Source organism: Aethalodelphis obliquidens, unplaced genomic scaffold (genome assembly GCF_003676395.1).
Source record: "Aethalodelphis obliquidens isolate GAN/ISIS:26980383/991018 unplaced genomic scaffold, ASM367639v1 scaffold26, whole genome shotgun sequence".
Taxonomy (NCBI): Eukaryota; Metazoa; Chordata; class Mammalia; order Artiodactyla; family Delphinidae; genus Aethalodelphis; species Aethalodelphis obliquidens.
In genome coordinates, this window is record NW_020837970.1 from 2,961,780 (window position 1) to 2,975,472 (window position 13,693).

At 37.4% G+C, this 13,693-nt stretch overlaps 1 protein-coding gene across 5 annotated transcripts in view; it reads right to left on the reverse strand.

Moving 5' to 3' along the window:
• CCPG1 (cell cycle progression 1) overlaps positions 1–13,693 on the reverse strand; it is a 38,807-nt gene that overhangs the window by 16,294 nt on the left and 8,820 nt on the right. For all 5 annotated transcript variants that reach the window (XM_027123077.1, XM_027123075.1, XM_027123076.1 and 2 more), the window contains 4 exons: positions 6,333–6,401; positions 3,433–3,553; positions 1,660–1,736; positions 491–695 (listed from right to left, as the gene is read on the reverse strand). In XM_027123077.1, coding sequence (XP_026978878.1) covers positions 491–695; positions 1,660–1,736; positions 3,433–3,553; positions 6,333–6,392 — 463 coding nt within the window. In that variant the 5' untranslated portion in view covers positions 6,393–6,401. The remainder of the gene's footprint in view (positions 1–490; positions 696–1,659; positions 1,737–3,432; positions 3,554–6,332; positions 6,402–13,693) is intronic.

Sequence of the window (13,693 nt, forward strand, 5' to 3'; positions counted from 1 at the left end):
CCTTAAACCCTGTTTGGCACATGGTAGCACATAATAAATGTTTGTTGACTGACTTAATAATTAAATGGATCTGGAAGCCTTCAATAAAGTTTCTTTCACTATTTCTATAATATAAAATTTGTACCACTGTAACTAAAAATCTTATTAACATTGTCCTACTTTTTTAAGTATAATGGCTCAATCTCCCACTCCTAAAGACCTAAAAACTGTCAAATGCATTTTGGAGTGTTTGAGACATTAACAAATCTCCTTGAAGCTATTTTTTCTCTTCTTTCAATGATAAAAGATGGTATTTACTGGACTACTGTGCTCTAGGCCCTAGATCTAGGAAAACACTAGATATATCAGTAGATTTTACAAAAAATTTTCATGAGTTTTACCCAAACATATTCAAAACTTGAAATTCAGGGTCAGAAAACAAGCCATTATATAAAATGTGGTCACAAGAGTCCTAAGTCTCCTATCAGCGTATCCGTTATGTAGTTCTTACCAGTTTCTGGCTGACAAAACGTATACTGGCTGCTAGAGGAAGAGCCCATGTTGAAGTCTTCCGGACTCTGTGCTTCTTTAACAATTATTGCTTCTTCTTGACTCCCAGTTTCTTCTAACTTAGGTGGCTCAAGTGTAACAATATCAGAATCATCACTGACAGTTCCAAAATAGAGATTGTCATCAGGTAACTTTTCTTCCTCTCCCTGAAGAATCATAATTTTAGAGACAAATTCAACAATTATTTATGGGCCTTATATTTTCTAGGCAGTTCAAAGTATATAATGGACTTAAGTAGTATGGTGATTGGGTTTAAAATAAGTCCTGCCCAACAGGAAAGGATTACGCAATAGTAGGTTCATCCTAGGGAATTCCCTGGCGGTCCAGTGGTTAGGACTCTGCACTTCCACTGCCAGGGGCCCGGGTTCAATGCCTGGTCAGGGAACTAGGATCTCACAAGCCGTGTGGCAAGCCCAAAAACAAAAACAAATAGTAGGCTTATCTTTCAGTCTGAAAATACCATCAAACCTGTTGGCAACTCTCTCTTTCAGAATTAAATCAAACTGCTGTCTACCATTCATTCGTGGGCTGCAGAAGCTGAGAAACAAACCCACCTTTCCAACCCAATGTCCACAAAAAGGAGAGGATTTGTTTCTCACCAGTTCTACGGGTTTATTTGGGCATAACTCTGTGGTCAGGGAGCCCATAAAAGACTGATTAAATTTTCCTGATAAACTTCAAAAGCTATGTAATGTAAAGATCATCCAGCTATCTAGTTTTATCTGGAAGTCAAGTAAAATGCCAAAGGACAAAGTTTGTTCTCAAATTTTAAAACTAACCTTCATTTTAGATATGAACCCTTAATTTCTCAATATAATTCAAGAAAGCAACATATTTCTAAAGAAAATATTAGAGGTGAAATGAATAGATCTTTAACACATTACCAAGAAATCGCTTTTCTAAATTAAAAGATAGCTCACTTAATTAGGAGTTATATGGAAGCTAACTTTAATCTTAAAACTGACCAACCTGCAGAATCCCAAATTTTTCAACAAAAGATATTTATAATTCAAATAGGAACAGAACACACAAATAGAAATGGAAGCTTTAATTAGCATTCTCTAATAAATACTGTTTATCATATATCCACATAGTAAAACACAAGGTTACCTCGAGTGCTGACTTCATTTCCTCCAAAGCTGGATAAGTAGCTCCTCCCATTAACACTGTGCCATTCTGGCTGCTCTCTGACATAAAGCAAAGATCAATTTAATTACACTTCATCGACTTTTTTTTTTTGTCTGCATATATTATATAATATAGGCAGATAAAATCTATTCCTAATTTTTAAAGTGGATTTAAGGAAATGCCACATGTAATTATAACAGTCACTCTATTGTTACTAAAAAGATCTCTGTATTTCAAATATAACTATTTGAAATTGTCAGGGGATAATTTTAGGTACTGAACTGAACTCATTTAAAAATCTACTAAAAACCATAATCCCTAAATAAACAATCTCTACATTACAATTCCAAAGTACTTAAGCCAAGGTGTTTGTAAAAACCTGTTAATATGGAAAACTGATTCTCAGATAATTGATGGCACGTTTCCTAAATTCTTAGTTTATTCATAATTCTTAAACGTACCACTATTCTAATGACTGTCAACGCCTAGTAACACAAGAATCAAAACTATGGCTTCAAATTACAAATCTTTACAATAAAAAATGGACTATAAAAAACAAGGCCTCAAAAGAACACAGAAAAACAAGATAATGTCACCATAGCAGATGCATATATATTTTATAAGAAACTCTCAAAAAATAATATACAAATTAGATTTTATGTCATATTTTTAATGAAAAAGGCTATAAAATGTTAATAGAAGCTAAAAATATTAAAACAGTATACAATAAGCATCAGGTTTTATGCATAGCAAAGTATATGCATTGTTGGTATAATGTTACTTCCAGATAAAAAGAATTATAGATGGCTTTGAATTTTTTTGCTCATCATTTGTTTTTCTATTTTAACCCCACCAAAATAACAAAGGGAAAAAAACCCAAACATCACTTGTGTGTGTTATACAGCTCCTAACAGAATATTAATTTGGAGATAAGACTCCTCAACGAAGGTGGACTAGGGTCCAAGGACGCCTGAGGAAGTATGGAAATTTTTTTTTAAATATCTAAATATATGCATTTCTTGGGAGAGACCATCCACAGCTTTCAGATTCTCAAAGAGATCTCTGACCCATGAAAGATGAGAATCACTGTTCAAATGAGAATAGCAATCAACACTTAAGCTGAAAACAAGATTAACAGGTATAATCTTTTATATTTCTGGCCTTGACACATGCACTTTATTCTCCTGACGGAGAAATATTCTGTTTACGTTTTAATGCAATTTTTAAAAGAAAATTTAAGAAATAATTTTTAAATATGAAGATGTATTAATTATTTGGGTTTCTTAATCCTCTATATAATTAATATGGGCATCAAATCCCACAGAAGAATATATAACATTAATGCAATACAGTAGTTAAATGCCATTTACCACCTATAACCAAAGGTACTCTGAAGTGTGGTAACTGGAGAAGAATTTAGTAAATCCTTTGTGTGAATAAATAATTTTGTATATCACTAGTCTTAATCAAGGTTAATAATATTTAGTCACTGTTTACACTAGCAGTATCAAAGAGTCACATGGAGGCCCAATTATGTACTATAGCTACAAACAAACAAACCCCCTGGGCAATTTGGTGCCACTGGGTTCTTTAGGCCTGCCCACCTAATCCACACGAAAATTCTAGTCTTTCAGTGTGACTTGATGATTTAGACTAGCCAGAAAGGCTGCCCACCTAGAAAGAAGGCAAGATTCATAATGTTGCTCACATATCCTATTAAAAAAAAAAAGAAAAATCAGACTTCTTTAAACTTACCTCCCTGCTCTAACTGCAATACTTGTAGCTCCTCTTGTGATAAAGATGAACATTCTGGGGTGAGCTCACAGCTGTCACTGGCTACACCATGTTCAGAATTCATCATCTCTGTATCAGACCCCTAGATAAAAAGTGTTAATCAGTTATTTGTCTATCAGCTGCCCAAAGCTGGATGTGACTACATGTAGATGCTTCCATTTTTAAAAGTCACAGATGCTGCTATACTCCAAAGGGAACAGTATCTATTCCTTTTTCTTTTTTAATTTAAATTTTTGGTCACGTTGGGTCTTGTTGCTGCGTGTGGGCTTTCTCTAGTTGTGGCGAGCGGGGGCTACTCTTCGTTGCGGCGCATGGGCTTCTCATTGCGGCAGCTTCTCTTGTTGCAGAGCATGGGTTCTAGGGGCACAGGCTTCAGTAGTTGTGGCACACAGGCTCAGTAGTTGTGGTGCACGGGCTTAGTTGCTCCACGGCATGTGGGATCTTCCTGGACCAGAAATCGAACCCATGTCCCCTGCATTGGCAGGCGGATTCTTAACCACTGCACCACCAGGGAAGTCCAGTATCTATTCCTTTTGTTCAATTTAGTCCATAAAACCTACAGCAGGGGAGCCATAGGTTTAGATTCTAAAAGAAGTCAGTCCTGGAACTTCCCTTGTGGTACAGTGGTTAAGAATCCACCTGCCAATGCAGGGGACACGAGTTCGAGCCCTGGTCCGGAAAGATCCAACATGCCATGGAGGAACTAAGCCCATATGCCACAACTACTGAGCCCACATGCCACAACTACTGAAGCCTGCGTGCCTAGAACCCATGCTCTGCAACAAGAGAAGCCACCACAATGAGAAGCCGCACACCACGATGAAGAGTAGCCCCCACTCACAGCAACGAAAGACCCAACACAGCCAAAAATAAATAAATTTTTTAAAATCTTAAAAACAATAAAAGAAGTCAGTCTAAAAGTCCAACACTCTAACTATGCTATAAGCCCAAGCAATAAATCTGAATCCCAGAGGATAAGTTTCTAAATTTAGCTATTTCTATTAATTTGCTTCTACTCAACACTTATAGAACTACTCTAGGCAAGACATTTTGCTAGTGTCACAGGGTATGAAAAACTAAAATCTAAAATTCAGATTTATAGCCTATTCAGAGAAACAGCCACAAGCAAATAACTACTTATTATTGCAACATATGACTAAAAAGGTTTAAGGGCAAGGATTAAAATTAACCTATTAGATTAATGGAGTAAACTTTCCTTATAAAATTTCAGACTCTTATTCTTCCAAGGTTTTCCTTCTTACTTTGATGTCAGACTGTCTTTTCTTTAATAAAAGTGGATCTTAACAGGGTTTTTTTCTCATGTTAATTAGCAAAATAAGTTATCCACTAATGATTCTGTCTCTCTCCAGGCCCCTCCCTCAATTTTCCTATAATTTAGTAATCCATGAAATCAAAGGTCTGAGTTCTCCTGATATACATAACTCACAACAGCAAAAACTAAGAGACGTCATTAAAGCAGTGGGTTTGAGTTGAGTCCTAAAGAGAATTCTGAGTATAAGATTTTGGGATTGCCTAAAGTGGCAGGAGAATGGTAGTAACAGACACAAGGTTCGGGTTGAATTGTGAGTCACTGGGGAGACCAGATCTGGCCTAAATCAGAATGGTAGCAATGGTAAAGGAAAAGGAAATACATGTAAGAGACATTAGCAAGAAAGATTAGAACCTGATAACAAGATATGGAAGGAAGAAGGATAAAGGTACAAATATGATCAACTCTGTGACAAGGTATTTCTAATACAGAATGCCCAAATGACACACTTGGCTAAATGCCAGAAAAGTCTGCTATCTTGCTTCACACTACAGACTCCCACAGCTGCCTTACTTCTACACTGTCAATTATCCTTGAAGGAGAAATTGTTACTATGAGAGTTGATCTAAGCTTTGGAGAAAACAGGTTAAAAATAGAAAAGTCACTTATTAAAAAAAAGAAGAAAGAAGAAAAAGAAACCACATTCATTTCAACTGGTACAGCTGCTAATAAATTTTAAAACTTTCTTGCAGAAACTTTGGTTAATGTTGTTTTCTAGAAGTCATGACTAACCAATTGTCTAAATATTAAATTATCAAAGGAATCGTAAAAAATAGCGTTTAAAATTTTTATTGATGAAGGAAAATAAGTGAGGCTTGAGTCTAAAAATAAACAGGAAAATTATAGATAAATCCATTAACACTTTAAATAGGTATAGTTTTTATCTTACTGCTTCTATACATCACTATTTTATGATTTTTCTGTAATTAACATATATTACCAGTGTGAGAAAATAAATTACTGTTTATTATGTACTAGTTATGTAACATCACATTTCTATAATCAAATTCATTTTTTAAGAGTTCTAGCCATAGTCCTTTTTCCATCAAGTTCTGAAATGATAATATAACGTAACGTAACATAACATAACATGGGTGGAACACATGTTCTCCATGCTCCTTGGTCTGTTTAAACGCAGGCTCTGATGCTTTCTAGTTACATAATCTTGGCCAAATTACTGAATCTCCGTAAGCTTTGGTCCTCTCAACTATGAAATGAGAATGAAAACAATCTGTACCACAGAGGGTTGTTTAAAATTATGAGAACATAAGTAAAGCACAGGACCTGACCAATAATAAGCCCTCAGTAAATACCTGCCTAATGTCTCAAAGCTGAGGAAAGCAATGTCCAATAACATGCTGGCTCGTGAAGAGTTTTCAGCAGTGAAGTGAAATGTAGGTGAGAAAAGCTATAGACAATGGAACCTTATGCTTAAATGTAAAAAACTAATGGCCTTCAAAGAACCCAGTTTACATCACTGTTAACACTGTAATATTACAAACTGCCTTATAAAAAGTATTCAGTAGCATACCTCATGATTGATGACAGTCCAACCACAAGATGAATCACTGTCACTGGAATTTTCAGACATTTTTCAGGTCTACAAATACAAAAACATATTGATATGTGGGACACATTTTTAAAAATTCTATAGGAAGTACTATATGTGACCCAAGTACAAAAAGTGGTGCTTACTGCCTTCCAGGTGAAACTGAGACAACCCACCCACAGATTTACCAGACAGGATATGCTTGCATATCTATATGAACAAATACAACCAAACTTTATGACAAGGAGATCCTCCTGAGCCAAAACAGTGTAGACGGTCGTACTGTGGAATGAAGAGGCAAGCTGGATCTGAAAGAAAATGTAGGATTTGGCCAGGCAGAAACAAAGGTAAATGAAAACAATCTGACTCTGAGGAAGTCAACTGCTGAGGGAATGACAAATGGGGAACAGTCAGCCAGAGCAAAAGCCTATGTTTTCAATGAACAGTACGGTGTGAAAATCATGGCTGAAGAAACCAGGTGGGGGAAAGAGAAGAGTTCCAAGGCCCAGCAAAATGAAATCTACTTTTGTCAACATGAAGCAATTAATATTTTCAAGCAGGGAAGGAATGTGATCAAATGGTTTTTAGGAAAATAACCATGTTGGTAACACTTCAGTTACATTAAAACAGGGGAAGAAAAAGACCAGAAGTTGGTTAGAAACTTGTGGCCATTGGCAATAACCTAGATAGATTCAAGTCCTAAACCAGCACACATTGGTCACTCTATCTGGTTTGTTCTACCCTTTCTATCTGAAACTCCTATTTAAACTTCAAAATTAAGCTCATTGGGCTTCCCTGGTGGCACAGTGGTTGAGAGTCTGCCTGCCGATGCAGGGAACATGGGTTTGTGCCCCAGTCCGGGAAGATCCCACATACCGCGGAGCGGCTGCGCCCGTAAGCCATGGCCGCTGAGCCTGTGCTCCGCAACGGGAGAGGCCACAACAGTGAGAGGCCCGCATGCTAGAAAAAAAAAAAAATTAAGCTCATTAAAGTAAATGGTATCTTGCTGACTTTGTTCTATACATATGTCTTATAAATGCTTCTATTATTGCACATATACTGAGAACCCATTATATCCAAGTTGATGGTTAGTGTTCTAACAGAACTCTACTGCAGACAATTTAATATGGAACCAGTGCACAAATGAAAACAGGGCAAAAAATATAGATGTGGACCGTCCATTAGTGATTCTGGAAACTCTCGTAAATTAATATTTTAAAAAGAGAAGATACAGAGAGGTGGCTGGTCACTGATAGTATAAAATAAGCATGTTTTCAGACAAATTATTCAAAATCTAAAATAAGACCTAAAGACGACTGTGTGACTTTTAATGTCACTCGAGACAGAACATTTTACAATAACTTCACCTGAGGTCATCTGATTGTTTGATTTCCCATTTACAACTAATTAGGGCCCAGGCAGTTTCTAAATTTAAAGGTAAATTTGTAAAAACAAAACAAAACAAAACAAAAACTATTACAATGAAATGCACTTTTTTCTGTCCAGTAGAGAATACTATCCCAAAGGCTAGGCTTAAATACCCTCCCTATAGAATATTAACCAATTTTATAGCAATTTTATTTCACCATTCCTTATTAAACTGACTACATAAAGCCCAATTTCTCATTGAACCAGTTTTCATGAGTTAAAAACTTTGATGTTACTATTTGTATTTGAATTATTTTATAACAATTCCAAAGTTGTGGGTTAACATATTAGACTGCACAAAGACTGAGCAGTTAACTTTGCAGGAAGAAAGGAAAATGGTCAAAGCAGGCTTTATAAATAAGGTTGTAATGTTTTTGACATACTGGACAGCATGTTTTTTAACTGAATTAGTTGCCAAAATTTTAAAATTGAGAGCTATCACAAAAAAATTAAGTTCTGGTTCCTTATTGCCAAAAGAGAAAATATGACGACACTGGAAGGATTTCCCAAGAGATAATGTGAAAAGCACTACAAAAATAAAGGCAGAAAAAGTTAAAGAATATGACACTTCTAAGAAATTCAATTAATTCAGCATGAGTGAAGTATTAAAAGAAGACATCTGAAAATCAGAATCTTTCAAAGGGCACATATTAAAATGGGGAAACAACTAAAGGGCCCTAGACCTGTGGGATACAAAGAATCAATGCAATATTCCATGAAAAAGATGAGCACCTAAATTTAACCAGTATTGATGAGGGGGAGAGGATAAATAGGATGGGGAGGGGTTAGGAGAGATTTAGGAAGACAGACACAAAAGATTTTTAAAGGACTGAATAACCAAGAAGAATAACAAAGAAAAGAGAAAGTGTAGTATATTTTGGTTTAAGTGACTTGGTATTTGGAAAAACCATTCTATATGGAACAAGTAGGTAGGGCTTTACGATTAAGAAAATTGGCCTAGGACTTCCCTGGTGGCACAGTGGTTAAGAATCCACCTGCCAGTGCAGGGTACACGGGTTCCAGCCCCGGTCCAGGAAGATCCCACATGCTGTGGAGCAACTAAGCCTGTGCGCCACGACTACTGAGCCTGCACTCTAGAGCCCGCAAGCCACAACTACTGAGCCCCGTGAGCCTAGAGCCCGTGCTCTGCGACAAGAGAAGCCACCACAGTGAGAAGCCCACACACCGCAATGAAGAGTAGCCCCCACTCGCTGCAACCAGAGAAGGCCTGCACGCAGCAACAAGACCCAATGCAGTCAAAAATAAATAAATAACATTTTTTTTAAAAAAAGGAAAATTGGCCTAAAAAAAAGCAATCATTCTTCACCATGTGAAAGCTCCTCTTCCCTTTGCAAACCCCCAGTTCCTAACCTCCTCTAGCAGCCCACATTCTCACTGCTGCTCCATCTCACCCCCAGACTTACATAACCTTCCAAAACTCCTGGGATACAAGACCTGATCAGGGATATTTAATGTGTATATATCTCCTGCTCTTATCTAGGAAATTTCCATTTAAACAGTTCTAAATAGATGGTCCCTAGCTTTTGTTTTCCAATCAAGAACTCTAATTGCTCTGGGGATAAGCAAAGACAAGATTTCAAAAGAAAGTTACATACATTGCTAAACTGGGACTTTATCATATTTGAATTTCTCAAATCAAGGAGCGGAGCGGCTGGGCCCGTGAGCCATGGCCACTGAGCCTGCGCGTCCAGAGCCTGTGCTCCGCAACGGGAGAGGCCACAACAGTGAGAGGCCCGGGTACCGCAAAAAAAAAGTTGGGTGCACTGAAATTAAATCAAAATTTTAAAAAGTAAATTTCTGAGCCCCATCCTAGACACATTGACTCTGAAAGCTGCCTCTGTATTTGAACTTCCCCACTATAGCCAGTTATCTTCTTAAAATGGTAATATTTTGTCATTCCTTAAAAATGTTAAGATTTTCATATTGTCTTCAGGATAATGCCCACAGGCCTTAAATATCAAGTGTTTTGTCCCTAGCATCTCATCCTCTCTCCCTCCATCCCCTCCCTCTCCCCTCCACCTTTTCAATTCTGCTAAAAAGCTTAGCTTTCTCTTAATTCAGGGGCTTTGCATATTCTGATCTCAGTTCCTCACCTCCTTACTTCTACCCAAACTCCTGTGCCCACTCTTCTATCTCAGCTAATGCATCACTTCGTGAACCATTCCCTGACCCCATCCCCAAAGACTAGTATATTCCCTAATCTACTACTTAAAATACAATACTAAGCTGTAATTGCTTGTTTACTTGACCGGTAACACATATTAAGCACTCAATAAAGAAAAAAGGTAAACATTTCTGGGTGATGATGCAGTTACTGACACACTTCTAAACTGTTCCTCAAGGAACTCAAAATTCTGGAGGAATCCATGAGGTTCCTCTCCCCATTATTTTGACCAAAGGTAAATGCAAAAACCTGTTCCATTTTGAGGGCTTTACTAATAATAACTTAGAAATAAACAGTTTATGGGAAAGTTACAAAGGCATAAAAAATCATACAAAGTTATAAAGCTAAGGGTACTTTATGAAGATGATAAACTTGAAGCCCTTTTCTAGACTCAGGCTTCGTTTTATTCCTCAGGGTAGCTTCTTTACCCCAATCTCAGGTCATATATTTCCCCATTGCTTTTTGGATGATCACTAGTAGGTTTCCTAGGCCTTTCAAATAAAGCATCTACAAAACTAAGATTATCTTCCTGCTCCTCTTCCTGTTTCTATCATCTCAGAGAACAGCATTAGCCAAAAATAATCTGGCTGCAAGAAAAAGCCACCAAACATCAGGTCAAAAATCCTAGATTTAGGATAACTACATTTGGGATAACTAGAATTGCCTTGACCCAAAAATCCAATCAGGTCTAAATCCTTATTCACTTCCTATCCCAACTTCATCATTTCCCACTTGTATTACGGTGACGGCTCTCTAAGAGATCTCTGCCTGCAGTTTCAAATTCCCCTCCAGTCACCCCTTCCCAATGCTGTCCCTACTCTGTTTATCCTAACACATAAATCTGATCACTTAATCAATCACTTAAAATTGGTCTCCAGTGCCTTCAAGATAAACTCCAAAATCCTATAATAATAGCCTCTAGAACAGAGACAAATCATTTAAATTGATTCTCACTTCATAAGAAATCCTATGGAACATTTCTTCACAACATGTAAGATTTTATTCATAGAACTCTATGGAAGAGAATTTGACACTAAGCATTATAAACATACGGTTTTCCACATAGAATACAGCACGTTAGTCATATTAGGATGTAAATTTATTACATGGATGTTCGTATCTCATTTATGAAGTTACTTAAGATAGAAGGATTATACTACACTAGTATAATCAAACTCTCCAGCAGATGGGCCTACAGTTAGTACCATTTTTAATTTACTCCTTTATCCATCTGTTCATTCAATATTTATTGAGTTCTTAGCACATGCAGGATACTGAAAATATACCAATGTACAAAACAAATAAGAGTCTTGCCTTCCTGGAGCTTAAATTCTATCAGTAATTGACTAGGTTGAACTTCATCTGAGCCCTGTGCTCCAGGAAAGCAAGGAAGGTTGAGAAATTTCCCCATCCTGTTTTGTGTTCTGACTGATAGCTAACTGCAAAGGACCAACCTGCCCTCAAAAAATCCCAGGTAAGACTCACTTCCACCCATTCTGAGTCCCTTGTTTACTTGCCTCTATAAAACTCCTCGGTTCACTGAGATATTCCTATTGCAATAGTCTGAATTAAATTCATCTCAATTTTCTGGGACTTCCCTGGCGGTCCAGTGGTTAAGACTCCATGCTTCCATGTAGGGGGCATGGGTTCAATTCCTGGTTGGGGAACTATGATCCCACATGCCACATGGTGTGGCCAAAGGAAAAAAAAATCATCTCAATTTTCCTAAGCACTTCCTCTTTCACACTGGAGTCATCCAATAAACAACATTACCTGGTAGAATACACAGTGTATTTGATGGTATATTTCCTACTACAGAGAAAGCATGGGAAAAGAGAATAGAAAATGCTGGGTTGGAGAGGCTTAATTTCAAAAAGGATGATCAGCGAAAGCTTCCTTAAGAAGGTATATTTGAGCAAAGACTTGAATGAGTGAGTGAATCATCGTGCAGTTAACTGCGTAAAGAGTGTTTCAGACCAAAGGAACAGTAGGTACAAAGTTGGAACCAAGACCATTTCTATGAGAAACAGCAAGGAGGCCTGTGTGGTTGGAGAGAAGTGGGCTACCGGGAAAGTGGAAAGAGATGAGGACAGAGAGATAATGGAGTGGGAGACAAATGATGTAGGGCCTTACAGATCCTAAGACTTTTTACTGAGTGAAACTAAAAGTCACAGAAGAATTTTGAGGAAAGGAATAATTGAGGATCACACTGGCTGCCCTATTGAGACAGCACTGTGAGGGGGCAAAGGCAGAAGCAGGAAGACCATTTGCAAAGCTACCACAGTAATCCACGTGAGATGACGGTGCTTTGGACCAGGGTGGTAGCAAAGACAGTAAGAAGTGGGCAAATTATACATATATTTTGAAGGTATAACCAACTGGGCTTCCTGACGTACTGAATACGAGGTATGAGGGATGACCCCCGTCCTAAGTAAATACAAGAATGGAAAGGCCATTAAGACTGGAAGACTTCAAAAGCAGCAGGTTATGAAAGGAAAATTGGTAAACTCATCGGGGACATATTAAATTTGAGACAGCTATTATCACATCCAACTTGAAACATCAAGTAGGCAGCTGGAGACTGAATTTAGGGGAGAGATACAGACCAAAGATGTAATTTAAAATTACACTTTAGGTGGCAGCTGTCAAAACTAATAACAGAGCAACAATATTAATTTTACCTCATAAAATACAACTGGAGTGAATATTAGCTGACATGATGGCGCCCCTCATCATTCCTGAGTAGCTACATTTTACTATGGAAAAGGTACGGTTTCCATTACTGTATCTTCTAGAATTAGACACGATGGAGAAGAATGGGGGCATTATTCTCCCACACGTCTACAATTCCGAGGTAAGCCAACCAATGGGCTGTGACCAAAGGTCCCAAAAGTGCTGCTGTACTGTAAATGTGATCAAAGATGAGTCAGTCAGTCTAGACAGCTTTCAAGAACCTACTTCTATCATGCTTTTCAGAGGTTCTGGAACTTTCATCTCCCCAAGAGGATATGAAATGCCTGCTTTAAACCAGACTGTTGGATAAAGGAAAGAGGACCCAAGATCCCAACTAATAAAACCTTTTTAAATGTCTCTTATATTCTATTTTTTGTCCAATAACAACCCCACAGAAATAAACAAGCAGAAGATGTAGTTAAGTTAGTTGGTGGCAAGTACTGTGGAGAAAAATAAAGCAAAAAGGGGGAAAACTGAATGCAGGGAGTAGGGGGTAGGGATCAGAATTTTAAATAAGGTTGTTAAGGGAAGACCTCCCACTAACACAAGAAGGTACCGATTTCTCCACAACCTCACCAAAAATGTAACAACCATCTTTAATTTCTGATCATGTCATGAGCAAAAAAAAGTAAATCTCCTCTTTCAATTTGCATTTCCCAGATGACTCAGTGGGGTTGTGCATCTTTTCCTATGTTTATTGGCTATCCTTATTTCATTTCCCATGAATTATCTAATGTTCACATGTTCACTTTCCTATTGGGCTATCTCTGTTGATTTTCAGAAGTTCTTCATAAATTGGGTCATGAATGAATTCACTGCTAAACCTACTGCAAATATTTTTTTCTAGCATGCTTCAATTTAAAAAAATATCTTCTATCATAGATGTCTTTAAATTTTATGCAGTCAAATGTTGAGGATGGAGAATAAGGTGTTTTTTATAGCCTATATTTTACACCTTGCTTTAGAAAGTCTTCCCTACTCTCAAGATTGTAAATAG